Here is an 18,991-nt window from a genome sequence, read left to right as displayed (position 1 = left end):
TGGTACTTTAATAAACCAGAGCTGGCCGGGAGGGTGAGCCTGGGGTCACCCACGGAACTCAGAGCAGGGGCCGGGGATGGAGCCAAATTGAGAGGTGCTCAGAAATCACTGATCTGCTTTGCTGGCCTATGGATGAAAGGAAGCCATCACGGAGCAGAAAAAGCATGGCTGATCAGAGCCCATTTTTGTTAATCAAATATTCATTAAAGGAATCTTTCCTCTGCACACTTTTTTTTTTTGCCCCCTCTCTTTTGGAGTTCCCCTGATTGGCAACTGTTTGTAGTTTCCTTTTTTTTTTTTCTGAATCCCCGGTTTTGTAAAATTCCAAACAAAATATTCCGTGAACCAATTCTATACAATGAACATTTGTAAGCCAAAAACTTGTTCTTATTTCAAAGACAAGAAGGGCGCTATGCTCTTTTCCAACATGATGGCAGTCATTTCAGATGATTTATAGAAGTCATTTTTTATTTTTTGTCATTTGTTGGGAGTTACTAACCACATTGTAAACTTGCCCCCTTGCTGCATATTTTACATTTCTCTGCTTTACTGAAAATATGAATGAGCTGTCAGTTCTTTGTTTAGAAAGTGGTAACCTTGGAAGTGGTTAGATGTTTCAATACCTTCAAAGAATTCAAAGTGCCCATTTTACAATGAAAATTCCACTTGCAGCTGAAAGAGCAGAGAAATTTAAATGGAGCTTTAGCTTCAGCCAGTCTCAGAAATTAACGTGAGGTTTTTGCTTCTCTGCTCTTCTCCCACTGTAGGTGGTTTTTTCATTGACAGTCCCTATTGCCAGCCTCTCAGCATCGCACCTTTTATTATTCACTTGGGCCCTCAAGATTTCTTCTCTGACTTCTAGAACCATCAGGTTGTGTGGCTACAAATGGCATTTTGTACATGTCTTAAAAGCAAGAAAAACGTGGCTCGTTTTGAGGTTTCTCAACTTCAGACATGGAATCTGAGCTTTTTTCCATTTTTTTTTTTTAAAACTGTTTTTTTAACTTCTTGAACTTTGCTCCATGTAATGAAAAGCAATACTTAGTCCAAGCCACAGTCCTCTCTTTGGGTACATAGCAATAGATGTGTATATACTCCTGGTTATTTCTTCACTAGAAGGGGAAGGACTGGTGTGTTGAGGGGGGAAAACCAAACACCAAACCAAGGCACAACCCGGGTCGAGTGCTGCTTCAGGCACTGAAATCTGCCTTTACTTCCACTGTTGAGGTCCATCAGAATTTTAATTTTAATACTACACTGTATTTGCATGTTTCCTATCAAAGTTGCTACAGAGCCATGCAATGGTCACTCCTGGAGCAGCAGTGCTTTGTACCATTGTGCATGTCAGCAGACATGAAATGTAGCAAAATGGCAGAAGAAAAGAAATAGAATATATATATTTTTTTTTTCCAAAATGTAACTGAATTATATATTCTCTCTCTTCCCCACATCATTGATATGAGGCACAAAAATGGTAGGCCTGAACTTGAAAATCAAGTGGATTGCTTTTGTGTCTCTTAGAAACATCACCAAATGATAGGAAAACACAGTATTTGGGAAACATCCAGTTCAAAAACCTTTGCTGCTCTAAATTTACTGAGTTTTTTCCCTCTTGAATATTTGTATGTTGATATTTTGAGACTGTCAATCAGCAATAACTGAAAGGTGAATGTTTTTTAAATGGTATTGGAACATCTATATGTTGCAGCTTAAGACTTCTAAGCAGTTTTCAGCAGGTTAATTCCACTTTATTCTCATTCTCTCCGGACCTTCATAGCCATATGCACTTGTATAAAATAAGCAGAAATGTAGTGACTGTAAGCTGAGATCGTGATATAAAAGGTAAGAGATTTTATTTTCAGCTTAAAGAATATTTTTATTGCTTTTTTTCTAAAAATCTCATATATCTGTGACAATCTTGTATATGGCACGTTTTTATTATGTCTTGTTAAATCAGTGTTTGAAGAGCTAATACAGAGGTCTGAATCCCAACTTTGTATTCTTAAGACCAATTCAAACACTCAAGTTTCAGTTAAAAAAGAAAATAATAACTAACACTTAAGAAATTGTTTGGTTTTATCAACAGACTGTGATTTTTCTCCTGTGTAGCATAAAAAGCTGTGTTGATACTGCTGTGTCAGGCACTGCTTTCCTTGCACCCCTGTGGACACGTTTGGGTAGGTACCAAAGCAGCCATGGCCTGCTCTGAGTGCACACCTTGGTTCTGGCTGTGTGTGATGGGTGACACAATAATGAGAGAAACTCCTTCCCTAAATTATTAAACCTAAACTCCAAATGAGGAATGAACAACTTTGATGATATTACAGCTGAAATGGGCAGAGATCAAGGTACATTAGGCCAAATTAATTCAGAAAGCAGCCAGGTTTGCTTCCCTCCTGTGGGTGCAGTGCAGGACAGGAGGGCAGGCAGGGATTCATCTCTGTGTGAATCTTTTGCTTAGCTGTGGTTTTCTACAGCTGGAAATCAGGATACAGCCATCCATAAATAAATGTTTTTAGTTCTGTAGTAAATGTTTTAACAATATTTTACTTAGATTAAAATGGGTTTGGATTGTGACCTATTGGTGCACATGATATGTGTAGTTTTAAAGTACTATTTTTTTATTTGTCTTTTAAACCTTGCTTTATGCAAAGTTGCATAGTACAGTACTCCAGAAGTGCAGTACTTGCAGTACTTGAAGTTGCTGGAAACAACTCTTTTTATATAAAAAATGGTTAAAAAATAAAAAAGCAAAAGGGAGCAAGCTGCTGCTGATGTATTAACATTTTAGGGTCTCAGTTCAGAGATGAAAACATGAACAACCCCTGACCAGTAACAGCTGACACTGGTGTCAAAAACCACTTGGTACAGATTGTATAGTGGTGTACCAAGCCCAAAGGTCTGCATCAGAACACTAACAGCAAATATAAACTATATTTGATTTTAATATTGAATCATCAAATTCACTAAGTAACTGCATGTATAGGTTATCCATTCCTCAGGATATTTCTGGATAGAATTCATAGGCTGGTAAGAGAAAAAGCTGTTCAGTAGTGTCAGCTTTGCTCCTGTGGGCAGGAACTTGCACCTGGAACTGAGGAGCTGTTCCAGGCCCTGGCCCTGGAAGCACATAATCCTTCCATGACATCTGCAGGACAGCTGATGAGCAATCAGAACATCCTTCCTGTTCAGGGGACAGGTTCCCATCTGCTCTTACCTTCAAACTCAGGGCTGGATCTGCAGCTCACCTACAGTCCAGCCTCTTTCTGAGCCTGGCAGGCCCAGCAGTGCTGATCCTGGAGCAGCAGGCTGCTCTGCTCCTTCACATAGGGTATTGTATGCATCAAGGTGCATTACAATGAACTTCTCCTGAATATTCCTTTCCTAAGCTTAACTGCTGTCAGCCTGACAAGCACTGTCCACTTCAAGGACTGATAATAAACATCTTGCTGACTCTCATTTGATCTGCTTCTTTGTGGACTGTGCTTGGCAGCTTAATCCATCTGTACTTTCCAGCAGAATTGCTTTAACTGTCAATTTCTGTATTTTTCTGTCATCACTCCTTTAACTCTTAAAATCTAAGCTTTCCACCCTCCTGCTGGTTTTTTTAAACTTTGTTGCATCTTCTCTAGATTTCTCTAATACCCTGCTGTTTTTAATGCAGTAAAGCATTGCAGTATTTATGTCTGAGATGGCCCCTTGCCTTCACTGTCTCCCTTTTCACTAGGAGAGAACCATTTTCTGGTATGTGAAACACACAGTGTACTAAAGACTCCTAAATCCTGGGTTCTGCAGCCACTTGGAATCAGAGATGAGACCCTAAGGTGCATGATTGCCTGGGAACCCTTCTCATTGATCTGGAACTTGAGCAAAATAGCTCCATGTATGGAAGAGTAGGCTCTGAAGTGCCTGATGTGTTCACGTTTGAGAGAGCAGCCAATTCTCTCAGTAGGTTTTAGCCTAATATCAGGCTATTATCTGATGAGTCATTTGGGTAACATCTGCTTCATCAATGTGGCAACAAGCATGGTTTTACTAAGGCAGAACTAGAAACTCATTTCTTCTGCATAATACTTGCAGGTTTCCTTTGAAAAGCCTCCTCACAGCTTGGTCTGAACTGCCTTTTCTGTGAGGTTGGAGGTGTGTGTTACAGCTGCTGAGCTCTGCATGTACCCAAGCGCCAAACACGTAAATCTGGTTCTGTATGCTCTGTGCAGCTGCCAGTAGCATTACCAGTTCTGGAGTATCTTTTTAGTGGAGCAGAAATTGTATTTTACAGTTTGAATTTCTGGAAAAGAATCCTGAAAAAGTTCCTTTCAATTAGTACATCTATAAATAGCAGAGCAGGGAAAGTCTGTGCCTCTACACTGCCCACCTTAACGCTAGTTTTAGCTAAGCAGATGATCGTGTGTATTTTGGGAGATAGTGTCTGGCACTTAAAGGATTAAAAGCCAGAGATTTACAATAAAGAACCAACCTGTTTAATGTGTTCTCTGTACTGGAAATGAATGGCATCACCACTGACTTTGGAATAACACCCATGAGCTTTAGGGGTCTGCTCCAGTCCAACTTAGCCAGCCCCATGAGATTCCTGCAGGCATGCTCCACCTAGACCAGGGTTTAGGGTAACCAGGCTGCTTTGGAGGGCTTGGCTAGCTCAAAGCCTGCTATGTGGTGCTTCCTGCCATGGTGTTCTGTCTGTGCCAGTGCTTTCTGTCTTCCTTCAGCACACATGCAGGAGCTGGAACACAGTGACCTTATTGCTGGGCGTTTGGCCAGTGGATGGAGGGAGGCCAGCCCGTGCTCCTGAAGGGAATGTGAACACGAGGCCTCGCTTGCCCAAGCAATTGCTGTTGGACACAGTGCACAATCCAACCCTCACAAAGGCAATTTAGTGCCTGGGTAGGTGGTTCCTAATCTGTCTAATTTGCTGTAGTGTAGCCAGTGTGAGCTAATTAGATGATTCAGCAATTGTCATGGCTCCCCAGTTCATGTGCTGTAAACGCTGCTGCCACCACTTTGACTGCTGTTACATACCTTTGCTTCTGTGAATTTTGTCCCCCTGCCCTGCCTTTTCTGATCATCTTCTAGTATCCCAGTAAATAACTGATTCTCTCAAATAATGAAATTGTTACATATAAGTATCTAGATTCTTAAAAACTTTTAATCAGACTGTGAGGCACTTCAGAGAAACTAGTTTTCCTACAAATATTTCAACTTATTCATGTGCCAGAGGACTATTTCTACTCATTAACAAAGATCTGAAAACTGCTCCAGGATCTCCCATCTCTGGAGACAAGGATTCTTTCTTTGAGAACACTTGCCTTCTGGTAGAAAAAGAAGATTTAAAGAGTGTCTTAATAAAAGACTGTGCCCTCAAGCCCCTGAAAGAACTTAATTGGGGGAAAGTGCACAAATCTAAAATTATTTGAGGCTTTTTGCTTTCACTGAGCTATTGAGAACAATTTCTCTGACAACAAGCTCCTCAGATTATTAGGATATAGAAAATGCAGGAGGAGGGGCATAAGGATTTTTCAAGCAGTCCAGGAGAAAACTCTTCTGTTTGTTCAGCTATGGGACATCATACTCTTGTCACTTCTCTATCTCCAAGAGAGCAATAAATGTGAGCAGCTTTAACATACCATCTCTGATCCAGTCCTGGCAACGTCCCTTGGAGAGTGAGAGTGGCACTCCCTGGTTTTTCTGCCACCAGCTCCCTGCAATAAAGTCTCTTGCTTAATTTGTAATTCTGCATCTGTACTTCTGAGCCAGTCTAGAGGAGGGACTGGGATATCTCTCCAGATCTGTATAAATGACAAGACAGTATTTCAGTCTTTATTCAGACAAAATTACAAGTTTCCTTCTGCCTCTTGTGCTTGGTATATTAAGATATGCTCACTCAGTATTATAATTTCTTGCCTTCAGCTAAATTCTAAGACAGTTGCCTACTACTCAATGAAGGGAGAACTATGTCCCAGCTTCACTGAGCTCCAAGTCCCAAAGCTGCTTACAAAAACAGCTCCTATTTCCGGTGGCTCTGGGAAACAGCAAGGGAGCTCTGCTGCTGTGGATGCCTTTGGATGCAGGATGAGATGTGTAAACATGAAATTCAGATTGTTGTTCTCAGTCATGAAGCTGACTGGGATCTCTCCTCTCTGGCATCAAAAGAATGAAAATGAGCTCTGTGCTGGGCACACTGAGGAGCTCTGTTAGAACGGCTGTTCTGTCTCAAAAAACAGTAACTCAGCTCAAATGTTCAGCACAGACCCTCTTGGGCTTCCTGCTGAATAATCCAGTGAAAAATGAGATATTTTATTGACTTGTTTAAAGCAGAGCAAAGAGACAGGGTAGCTGAATCCGCTGTCCTAGTACAGGAGACAGCTTGTCTAACTGCCTGTTGGTTCCACTCCACTGGAAGTGGAAATTCTGCTAAAGTCATTTCAGAGCACTTCCCCAGAGAAGCCCAGCACTGAGGTCCTGTGCCCATGGACCACAGCAGCAGTTTCACCTGCACTTTCTTTTGAACATAAACCATTTAAGCTAGTGGTTAAGTTTGGCATTAAGAGAATTGTCATCACTGTTTTATTACTTAACCCCAGAGTGATGTCTCCTTAGCTTTGTTTGTGTCATCTGAATCCACACCTATTTATGTCCAGGTATTCTGGTGCTTGCTTTTTCTGCTCATAGATATGGGATTCACTTGTTGGTGTGGAACTGATATGTGAGATAATACAAAAGCACAAGTAGAACACATCTGTCTGTTCCTCTGTCTACTCCTCTCTCTGGGGTTTCCTAGGAGAAAGGCAGCTCCTCCTCCCAGACCCATCTGATGCTGTGTAGGCAAAGCAGAGCTTTACTGTGAGCGCTCTGAGTTAGGTAAAAGTTCATCAGACAGTAAGGTTTAAATTCAGTAAAGTGGGTTTTTTTCTCCAGTTCCTGAGATTCATGAAACATTCAGACCACATTGTTTACCTTGATGTTTTTGAGGAGCTCAGTGGCCCAAAGTGGTGTGGGAAGACGTGCAGTTCTAAAGCATATCTCTTATTTTGGATGTTGTTTTATCTTGTACTTGGTGCCTTAACTCTGTACAATTTAAGGTCATATATCCTGTACCACAGGTAGTTTAGCAGTTGTGTACTTGAAAAGAACCCATCAAGCCTAGTCTATAGAAACTCTTGTACAGACTGAAGCCTTCTCAGGGGGAGTACTCTTCCATGTTTAATTAATAATCCACCAAGAAGTGAGAGTTGTAAGAATGTAAAGAGCATTTAAAAATTTTAACTGCAGAGACTGAATTTATCTGATTTCTAACTTCAAAGGTCTGTGGTATTAAGATAATTAAAGCTGCAGTCTCTTCTACGCTGTGTAAGTAAACAACTTCAAAATGTTTTCTCACCAGCCAGAACTGCATGTTTGTGGAAACCTCTGGACTGTTATCTCTACCAGAATAAATAACACCTAATTTTAAAAGGTATTAATTGAATGTAACTGGGTGTCCTTCATTAGTTAGTACAAGAGAGTTGGAATGAGTAAGAGCTGCAGTTAATTTTTAATTAATTAAACTTAAGCCTCATTCATACCTCTAACCAGGATCTAGAAGCTCCAGCTGCCTTATGCTGCTTTGCAGTCCATGAGGTGTAGTGCAGCGTCAGCTTGAACACAGATTTCCGAACGATCCGGTTCTGGCAGAATACACTGAGGTGAGAGAAAAGATAACAATGGAAGTCAATGTCCCTTCTGCAGTTTGAGAAGTAGAGCAGCATAGACAGAAGTTGGAGGGAAAGTTGCACTGCCTTTTCCAAGTCCATTAAGAGAGTCTGTGGTAAAACCAGGAGGTTTATGTGTGCTGGGGAAAGCCAGCAGCCTGGTGTGCTGTGAGCAGGGGGAGCTGGGGTTGCTTTTTCAATAGTGAGAAATCAGGTAAGAGGTTTAAGCTATCCATACAGCAGACTAAAAGCTGTTAATGATGTTGCTACAGGAGATGAATTTTTTTTTTCTGTTCAGTAGACAAGTCCAGGATTGCTGGTTTTCCAGAGGAGAAATGCAAGAAATCCCATGGACAGATTTTGTTTCCTGCTGCAGCCCTACCCAAAACAGGGAGATAGTTCCAGGCAGTGTGCAGAGCATGCAGTTGAATTTTGGGAGGGAAAGGAATGATAGTAATTTGCTCAGAAGGAATAGTAGTTAATTATTTGTGCAATGCCCACAGTATTCCAGACAAGCTGCCTTTGCACAGAGGAGCATGGCAACAAGGGAAAGCAGATCCTGCTCCCACAATGACCTGGGTAATGTACACATTTCAGGTCACCACTATTGGTCTAACTCCTTAGGACAAAGTAGGTTCATCTTACCAGCAAAGTGTATTTTGACATTCTATCCGCTTCTATTTTTTAAGCTAAAGGGGAGTTAATCATAGCACTCATCTGTTTCGAAGGGAGTAGACAGAAGGTAAGTTTTAACTTCATACTTTGAAGCTGCTATGAATAGATTAACAGTGTTCCATGGAAACAACCTGATGTACTTTATTTTCTTTGAGCTTCATTTCTGTGTTCTTGCAAAAGCACAAGCTTGTGTAAGCGTAATCAATACAAAGTTACTCAGGGTACTGCATCATCTCCACAGTGGACACTAACTGCATCTTAAGTCAACAGGCACACATAAATCAAGCTTAATTAAGAGGAACAGGACATCTTGGCAAGTTTTGCTTTACTACTGGCACTGCTACAATTTAATGATCTATGCATACCGAAATGTGCATATTGCTGCACTCCCAACAGAATGTGAGTCTTGTAAGGGTGTCCTGTAAAGTAACAAAGTCAGGGTAGGAGAGACAGTATTTGTTCTTCTGTCATTATTTTCACAAAGAACTGTTTTCTAAGCAGATGGAAAGTCATTCTGCTCAAAGGAGAATAACGGTGGGCTAGAGAACATTCAGAGCAGTACAGCTTTTGAAAAGTTAGTGATCCTATGAATTTAATTACGAAAATTCTGATTTGCAGTACAGATTCTTTCCTGTGTTTTTAAACTCATATCACTGTTTCCCTGCTCAAAATAACAGGATAAAGACAAGTGTAGTTTTCTAATAACATCTGTTGTGTGGAAATCCACATACACTGGAAGAAAAGGGAGGCTGTACTGCAGAGTGCTTATTGAACTACAGAGCCATTCTCTGGGCAATGCTGCATAATTTAGGAGTGGGTAACCATGCCTTCAGGGACAACATGACACAGAGCAGATGGTTGGAAAAAAAAAAAATCACAGAAAAAAGCCTGCAAGCTTTGTCCAGTCACACATTTACCCCTCCCTGCAAAAGGGGACAGGTACATTCATACACATAATGAGTTATCTGTCAGGCATCACAGAGGTCCTTAAGGACAAATGTTTTGGAGCCAGTCTCCTTTTGGACAGAAAAAGGAGGAAGTTGACTCTGTCTTCCAGTTCCAAGGTGCAGTGTCTTATTTCTCATCCTAACCCTAAGTCAATATTTATTGATCAAACTGACTAAGCTTTTTAGGCTGACCAGCTCTCTACGAAGCAATTCTGTTCTCTTGAGCCTCTGCAGGGGCCAGTAACTGGTGCTTAACTACTGCTTCCACTCCGGAATGTCACCGTCCTGCAGCTGCCCCCGAGCCAGCCTGGGACACTCGCACCTCTCAGAGAGCAACACTGCTGGGTGGGGGCTCTCCAAAGCACTGAAGTACTACAAGAGCAAGTCCCAGTGGGCTGTATGCTTTTTAAAGTCCTGTCCAGTTCTTAGTGACAAAGTTGAGCATGAAACCTGTACTGCCAAATGTACCAGCCCCTTGCTGAGAAGGGCATTAATGGGAAGCAGTCTCAGAAATTGAGATTTTGAGGAAAGGCTGGTGCTTTCCAAGGCCAACTCACAGGCATTTTTTTTAATGGTTGAATTCCCACCCAACAAAAATCACCATCGACCAAATCAACTAAAATTGCTGCTAATTTGGGCTAAAATATCACCTTTGTGTAACCCAAACTACCACCATCCATGCATCTAAAGAATTCCTAAGCAAAGACTCCGCAGAAGGCAGAGCCCTTCTGACAGGAGATCTGGCAGTGCAGTCTGATGTGACTTTTCTGAAGATAATTACTTCTCCAAGACAAGGAAAAGACAGAGGCTTTGGGGCAGTGTTTCATGCTCAGCAAGGTTGTAAAGGGAAGGAATGCAATTCTCTAAATCACTTGTACTGTATTTGTTTCTAGACTTGAATGAATTTCACTTTTCCTTTGTGAGTCAGCATATTAAACGTTAAAGAAAAGGTCTATTTTTCTAAATCTCTTTCACCAATAGAGGTCTGACCTGCAGCCAAGAGATGGATTTATTTATCCACAGAGGATGGAGTGTTTATTTTTGAACTAAGATTGGATATGGCATTGAATAAAAAGAAGCACGACCTATAAACTCTCTAAACCTTAAATACTATGAACGAATTCCACAAATGAGTAATATGGTGGACAATTCCATCTTTCTTCCCAATAAATCTCTCTCAAAGTTACCCAGAATTGAACTTCCAAATGAAGTACAAGAGATCCTTGTGATCTAATTACAGACCACTTTAAAATACTTCAGTTTTCTCCCAATCTGTAATCAGTAGAGAACAATGATGACTGAACTATTCCCAACTATAAATAAAGCAATTTCAAATAAAGTAATTTGGCAACAACCATGGCTATTTATAGCACCAAAAGTGTAATCTGAACACTCAAATTTTCTAAATTTGGTAGCAGTTGAGTGGGAAGAAAAATAACTGCACAATGAATTTTGAATTGAGCTGTATCTACTCACTAGCCAAAAAAGCCTGCAAATGTAAAGGGAACGCTCTCTGTACCTTCAGCTGCTTCCTCCTGTGCTGCTGTACCCCGTACACTTGGCTTCATTTGGCTTCTGTGCTGTGGTTTGTACGCCAGCCACTGTTCCTGACTGTACACAACTCGATCTGCACTGTAACCTCGGGTCATTTCCACTGGTTGTAACCCAACGCTCCAGACTTCTCTGTATATAAAACCAGAACCATGTCCCTTTGCTTCCAATAGCTCCAATAAAGACTTATCTCTGTAAACAGGAATTATGGCCTAATGATTGGCTGGAGAGTTGGTTACAGGGAGCAAACTGCCTGAAGCCTGGGATGCCAAACCACAGAGGGCCATGGTGCCTGAGTCAGGTAACAGGCTCAGCAGAAAGCAGAGAAAGGCTCCCAGAGGCTGCAGTGTTAGCAGAGACAACCTGGAGATGCAAACATAAAGCACATTTATGCTGGAACAAGCAGAATGCATTCCTTCACAGAGGTGAAAGTGAATAGAGCATTACTGGATTGCAGCTTATAAGGGCTGCTACGCACAAGTACAGTAATTTCACGACTATAAGGCCCCCGTGGAGGCGGAGCCACCCCTCCAGAGGCACGGCCCGGCCCCACGCAGGCGGGACGGCCCCTACACAGACACGGCCCCTACACAGACACGGCCCGGCCCCACGCAGGCGGCACCGCCCCTACACAGGCACGGCCCGGCCCCACGCAGGCGGCACGGCCCCTACACAGACACGCCCGGGCCCCACGCAGGCGGCACGGCCCCTACACAGACACGCCCGGGCCCCACGCAGGCGGCATTGCCCCTACACGGGCACGCCCCGATCCACGCAGGCGGGACGGCCCCTACACAGGCACGGCCGGGCCCCGTGGAGGCGGGACGGAGGTCCGTAAATACTGCGCTGTAGTCATGGACAGGGAGCAGGGCAAACAAGCAAAAAAAGGGAATAATTACGCGTGGAAAAATCTCGCATGGAAAAAAATCTCCCGTGGAAAAACACGCGTGGAAAAAACTCGCGTGGAAAAAAACTCGCGTGGAAAAAACTCGCGTGAAAAAAATCTCGCGTGGAAAAACTCGCGTGGAAAAAACTCGCGTGGAAAAAACACGCGTGGAAAAATCTCGCGTGGAAAAAACACGCGTGGAAAAAACTCGCGTGGAAAAAACACGCGTGGAAAAAACTCGCGTGGAAAAAACACGCGTGGAAAAAACTCGCGTGGAAAAAACTCGCGTGGAAAAAACTCGCGTGGAAAAAACTCGCGTGGAAAAACTCGCGTGGAAAAAAACTCGCGTGGAAAAACTCGCGTGGAAAAAACTCGCGTGGAAAAAACTCGCGTGGAAAAAACTCGCGTGGAAAAAACTCGCGTGGAAAAAACACGCGTGGATTACTTTCGCGTGGGAACCCGCGTGGGATGGTCACGAGTGGGTGGCCACGTGTGGGGGGCGCTCGCGCGCCGGTCGCGTGGCGGTCCCGTGGCGGTCCCGTGGCGGTCCCGTGGCGGTCGCGTGGCGGTCACGTGGCAGCCCGCGGGACACCGCGGTGACCGCCCGTGTGTCCCTGTCGCTGCTGGAGACCCACGACGAGAACCAAGAGCCGCCCCTCCAGAGGAACGCCCGGCCCCACGCAGGCGGCACGGCCCCTACACAGGCACGGCCCCTACACAGGCACGGCCCGGCCCCACGCAGGCGGCACGGCCCCTACACAGGCACGGCCCGGCCCCACGCAGGCGGCACGGCCCCTACACAGGCACGGCCCGGCCCCACGCAGGCGGCACGGCCCCTACACAGGCACGCACGGGCCCCACGCAGGCGGCACGGTCTCTACACAGGCACGCACGGCCCCCGTGGAGGCGGAGCCGCCCCTACACAGGCACGCCCGGCCCCGTGCATACATACATACATAAAGAACAAGTAAAGTTCTTTCAAAGTTCTCTCCACCTCTCTCATTTCTCTGTGTTTCTTAAACATTGAATTCCTGTGGTCCCAGTTTGTCCTCTGAGGTCCAAAGCAAACCCAAGTGATTTCCTTGTCCGGAGCCACTGAGGGTAGGATTTGGGAATACCATAACAACTGTGTGGCTGGTATTGTTTGCTTGAGGTTGCAAGTCATGGTAAGATTTACTGGAATATACACACATACCCAGTTGTCTGGAGTTACAGAACCCAGCTGTACTCTACAAGAGAAGTCAGTGAACATATAGCCTTACTTTTCTCAGAAGTGTTTTTCTGGTCTTGAAATGCTGAATTGAAGCCTGAGTGTAGAGGTCATTAATCAAATTCAGAGGAGATCAGACTTGAGAAGGGATTACAAACTGTTATGAGCTGACTATAATTGAGATTGCTCTTAATGAAATCCCACAGCTTAGAATGTATGATAACTGGACCAGGACTTGGTGTGAGACTTTGGCCAGCGTGCAGCCAGCCCAGTCTGCTGGTGTACTGCAAACAAGCAAGTTAAGCACAAAAAGCTACTCAGGGACAACTGCACCAAACCCAAATCAACCATGCATCACTTAAAATTTAGAGTTGTATCAAATATTTAGCAAGTAAGATCCACAAAGAACTGCACAGAGCCACTTAAGAAAACATCATTAACACATAACTGAAACTGAAGTCATTCTTACCCACTATATTAGCCTAATGCCCGTGCTCGTGCCTGATGATAGCTGGCTCACTAAGAGGTCATTCCAAAAGCTGCCTCGGGATTATCATCTCTGAGGTGCTGAGAAGGCTGACAGCTCTTCGGCAGCAGCCTGGCAGCAGCTGGTCAGTGACAGCTCAGAGTGAGCTGGGCCCACTCCAGGAGCTGGAGGGCATTCGGTGGCCTCGAGGAATGGGAGAGGGGCACCTATGGGAGTGGGACACGGGACAAGCCACACAGCACTGGGGCTAGACTGGTAAAGGAGGCTGGCACATCCTCCTTTTGTCACTGAAAATGCCTGACATCTCCTGCTCAGTTTTGCTCCTGTCCTGCTGTAGCTAAGCTAACTTTGCCCAGGCAATTACAGAGTATCTTGCTTGGAAAAACAGGGAAGCTGTGATTTGTGGCACAAATCCCTCCCCGTCCTCCCCTCACTCCCTGCAAACCAAGAAATCCCCAAGTCCATTTACTATTCCTCAGCAACCTGCAGTGCCTCTCGTTATGAATCTGCAGCTGAATGCACACAGTGAAATCTGCAGCAGAAAGCTCCTTCCTTTCAGGCCCTCCCCAACACTGCTTGACTGCCCCATCCCCTGCTGGCACAGCACCGAAGGGATCCGTGCAGAAGGAACCATCTGCTTAACTAGCAAGATGTCCAGTTCATCTTGCTGCAATCAGCATCACCTTGGAAAAGTGTACTTGATTACAGAGGAAGCAGAAAAAAAATACTGATTGACTGATGTCCAAGCTTGGCTGATGTCAAGCAACTAACAAGCCAGCCTTGTAACTTCCATGTGCAAAGAACTGCTGCATCTATAACCCTGCCCAAAACAGCACCCCTCTTTCTGCAAGAAGTGTCACCTCCCTTAATTGCTCACGACATAATGCTGACTTTGGTGGTTTGCTGCAGGGTTGAGTTCCAGCAAGTCAGCTAGAAAGAGTTTTTCCCATTGGCTAAGCTGTAAATTATCCTTCTCTTTTGTGACCCCAATCCTTGGTACAATCAACTGAAAGAAACTGGAGCTGCCACTGCTTTCAGGGCCCTGAATTCATCTTCACTTTGTGCTATACGTTCCAGCACATTTATTGGTAATGTTGTAAAAAGCCTGTGCGTACTCTTGTTACAGTTACAACAAAAGGCCCTTTCTTGCTTCAGGCATGAACATGAGGTAAAATCCTAAAAAGGCCTTTAGATCCCAAAAAAGGGTCACATATCCTGCACAAATAACACTTCCCTCTTCCCCTTTGCTTAGGTGCTGGCACACACCAAAGGTGGGATTTCCTGCCTGCAATAAAGGCAGGCTCAGCACTCTGCTGGTTCTGATTCATTCAAAGGAACTTTTTTTTAAAATCTGGGTAACTTTGGATTACAGTAGAAGAGAGAAGGCTAAACCAGGGCAAGATGACAAAATACAGCTCAGTAAATCCAATTATGTAGCCCTGCAAAGCAGTTCCACACAAACTCCTATAGCACTCCTATACTGCCAATACTGCAAGTCTTGAGTAGCCACAGAACTGCACCCAGCACAAAGCAAGCACAGGGGTTTGAGCTGCTCAGGTCAGTGATCAGGGTTTAAAGAACTATGTGCTTTTGAGAAAGATGCTGCTACATGTAGAAGACATGTAATTTCTGTCTGTAAATTAAACTATTCTCCCTGAGTTCAAATGAATAAAAACTTGAACGGAATTTAGAACTTTTACAGCAATTTCTGGCCTCCTCACTCTGTGCTAACCATGGGAATGTGCAGCACCTGTAACTTCTAAAGACATTCAGAGTTCAGGCTACTCCTGGAATGCTGAAGCTGGGGGCACCCAGGAGCCCTGGTTTGCTGTTCAGGTGTAGAAGCAGCAGCCATCTCATCCACAATTGAGCAGACTGGCTCAGGCTCCCACAGCCCCTCTGGCTCTGGTTTTGACTCATTCCACACATAAACCACCTCAGGGAGACACACACTCGTCCTGATGTGGAACACCATCCTTTCCACAACTGCTACATGAGATCTTGTTCCTCAAGTGATTCCCTGTGGTATTATGCAGCAGTTCTGCCATGCCCTGAGTAGGTGGCAAGCTCAGATATACATTGCCTTCATCCTCCTCCTCCTCTTTCCCACCCATTCTCTCTGGTGCACCAGTATTAATTACCATCAAACCACTTCTCAAAGCTAGCAGAGCCTCCAGGACACAGAAGGCATTAGATCACTGCCCTGTTTTCCAGGCAGCCAAGACTTGTGCCAAAACCACAGTGATTTGCTGTGGGGTTCTGAAAAGAACTGATAAACCCCTTTTGCTTACACTGTGACAGCTGACAGTGACACAGCACTGCCATCTCAGTGAATCCTTCACTACCTTTTCTCAGGCACAGCAACTGAATCAAACCTGTACCACAATTTTCTTTTCCCTGTGTGGCATAAACTGACCAGCCACATGAGAAAACTGCATCAGGATCACACCAGTGTCCCCTCCCAAATGACATTTACGGATGTGGCTCCAAGGCCCCCTCTCCCCAGCACACCAGCAGCTCAGTGCATGAACAGACGCTCACAGCAGGGAGTTTAAACACACAGCTTGGATGTTTGCATGGCACACGCTAACTGTGCTCAGCACGAGGAGAGCTTCTGCTCAGAGCTGGCAGCCTGCAAGTCTCATCTCTTCTGCACCTTCTGGAGCCTCAGAGCCCAGCGTGGCTGCGATTCCATCTTGAACACTGCAGCACTTCCCTAATAATCATGACTTTTGTCACACAAGCTGTTGATTGAGATGGACCTCTGCAACGCCATAACTGAACCAGCCTGCTCACTGCCACAAAACAACCTGCACTTGGACTGCTGATCCCTCCAGTGACCCCCACATCAAGGGCCCGTGAGATCTTGAGACCAACTTCAGCTGTAACTCAAGCCACTAAACCTAATAAAAAATACTTTTACCCTAATATTTTAACCAACAAATATTTAAAGTTTTTGTGTTATGAAAAACTTCTGTGATAAACTTTTGCTATAAAGTTTGCTACATCTCCTATCTCAACCGTTATTAATAAACAGAGGATCAGAACAATTTATGCCTAAGTTCAAGGTGTATTAGAAACACATTACATATATTTACTTCCAAGACACTTCAGTTTTACTAAACTTCCTCCTAGCAGATCATTTTTGTACAAGGACATAACAAAACCTTCTGATCAGATCTGTAGGACTTGTAGGAGGAACCCATGAATTACTTAACCAGCAGTCAGTGGTGTGATTGGCTTCTCATGCAGGTTCTCCATGGGGAGAACAGCCCACGGCAGCCACTCATCACATTACAGATCAAACAGCTCCACTTTATTAGCTCTCACAGCCTCTTTCAAAGGTTTCCACCTCAGGAGGCCTCGGCTCAGACCCGCCTGTGACAGGCTGCCATCAACATCACCCACCTCCCGCTGACAGGCTGCTGCTGCAGCATGGGAGGAGCTCCCTGCCTGCCTCAGCCTGAGGGGCCTGGGCCATGTCTGCAAGGGGAAAAGAACAGGCGAGACCATTTAAATTCCATGCAAATTAAGGAGAAATTTTACACCTTCTCTACAAGGGCCATTAGTGCACTGCAAGCTTTGTACAGGTTTTCCCCAAAGTACCACTCATCTCCAGCGGTTATTGTTTGGATCTAAAGCTCTGCTGTCCTCTGCTGCCCTGGCGCTCTTCTAACACCGGCAGACTCTGGAAGATATCTGGGAGGATCTGCATGGTTCCCTCAGGAAGCACCACCCCGCCCGAAGGCTGCTGCTCCCCTCCAGCCCAGCAGCTCAGGGGTGTGCTGCCCTCGCTCCGCACCTTCATCCCGCCGGACAGCCCCTGCCCGGGCCAGCTCCGAGGCTCCTTCCCCGGCTCCGCGCCTCATCCTCCCCGCCCCTCAAGGCGAACAAAATGGCGCCGCTGGCGCCCTCACGCCCAAGGGCTGCCAATCACCCGCCAGCCTATCAGAGCTCGCCGCGGGCCCCGCAGGCCCCGCCCCCGCGGAAAGCGCGGGAAGCCGTGAGGGCGGTGAGGGGCGCCCGGCGGCGCTTGAGGAGCAGCGGGGCCTGGGGAGGTCCTCGAGCCCCTCCTCGGCTAAATCCACCTCAGACAGCCCGGTTCTACTTCAATTAGCTCAATTCCACTCATGCCCTGTCCTGCAGGAACTTACACCACCCTGAGGAAACGCTTGACTTCAGTGTTAAACTCAGCAAACATGGCTCGCCTCACAGCCCGAGTCTCCTGCCGTGCCTGTGGCCAGATTATCCCGAGGGAAAGCCCTCAGCTCCCAGATTACACTGTCGTGCTTGTTAGTGTGCAGAAAACGCAGCAAAACCAAGCCTGTATGCTCAAATGCATCAGGATGTGCAGTGGTAAATTCTAGCAAAATCTCTGTATGCAGAAGCCTTGATGGTCTTGATAGAGAAGGAAAAATACTGCACAATAAAATGATGGGAAAAGGAGGAAAAATTAAAATAGAAAGCAACCTCCTGAGTGTCCACTGATGGCTCATGTCCAGTTTGGTTTTTTATTTAGGAAGGACTCTGAGTTCAGTCTGTGGGCTCACAGGAGCTGCCCTGATCCAGCAGGGCCGGGCGAGCCGCCCGCCCGCAGCGCTGCCCCCGCAGCCGCCCAGGGCTGGAAAACCTCCCTGGATTAAACTCTTATGTTAGGCACCGCCAAAGTGTCTAAAGTTAGGCTGGATGAATGTGAGCCAAGCTGTTGAACAGATGGAGTGAAATCCTCCTCTTGATAACAGGAACTTTATATCACTGCCACAGATAAGAAGGGCAGCTAAAAAAAGTCAGGGAGGTGGTTATATAAATTTCAAGACGGCTTACCAGCAATGCTTAAAGGTAAAACTTTCCGATAGATCCTGAATATCCACTTCCAGCTGCGGACCCTGATCTGCCAAGAAGTTCTGCAACACAAATGAGATTGTGACACTCGAGCTCCCACACTGAGACCATTGGAACTTAATGATACAGCACAAACACGCAAAGCATTTGGGAGCTGGAGCCTGGGGCACAGCAGATTAATCCCAGCATCAGCAGACTGGCACTGGGCTGCAGTTCCGCACTCAAACCCAGCTGAGGCACATGTGAACGGAAAGGTGATTGACTACCAGGAAATAACCATCTCATTAATGCCCCAAATGCTACCAAACACTCATTCCTTTTCTCTTCCAGGGCTGTAAAATACTCGTGCTTACAGCAGCTCTGATTAAATATGGTTTTCTACCTTATTCATAAATTTCAACATCTGCAAGTTCAATTACCTCATCTTAAAACTGCTCCTTTGTCTTTCACATGTAAGTGTGCTTCCAAAGATGCATGTCTCAGCACTGGATCCATTTTCCTTAATTAGTTATGGATGTTTCAGATGGAGTTGGATGCGAAATGCATTTATTTCCAAGCACCAAAAACCTTCAGGTAGGCATCTCAAATAATCTATGGCTGGAAACGACTCCAGAGTGTCTTGGATGAAATGCTGGGAAACAATTATGCGTGTTCTGCATCCATACTAAAAAGGAAATATATAATGCA

At 45.2% G+C, this 18,991-nt stretch overlaps 1 protein-coding gene across 4 annotated transcripts in view; it reads left to right on the top strand.

Moving 5' to 3' along the window:
* LOC117005565 (spermatid perinuclear RNA binding protein) overlaps positions 1-11,084 on the top strand; it is a 59,515-nt gene extending 48,431 nt beyond the window's left edge. For 3 of the 4 annotated variants that reach the window (XM_033077355.1, XM_033077350.1, XM_033077349.1), the window contains one exon: positions 768-11,084. In XM_033077355.1, the coding sequence (XP_032933246.1) occupies positions 768-862 (95 nt within the window). In that variant the 3' untranslated portion in view covers positions 863-11,084. The remainder of the gene's footprint in view (positions 1-767) is intronic. The other variant, XM_033077353.1, reaches the window with a different exon arrangement.
* The last annotated feature ends 7,907 nt before the right edge of the window (positions 11,085-18,991 follow it).

The sequence above is a fragment of the Catharus ustulatus genome, chromosome 21 (genome assembly GCF_009819885.2).
Source record: "Catharus ustulatus isolate bCatUst1 chromosome 21, bCatUst1.pri.v2, whole genome shotgun sequence".
Lineage (NCBI taxonomy): Eukaryota > Metazoa > Chordata > Aves > Passeriformes > Turdidae > Catharus > Catharus ustulatus.
The sequence above is the reverse complement of the archived record's forward strand: the minus strand, read 5'-3'. Positions and strand labels throughout refer to the sequence as shown.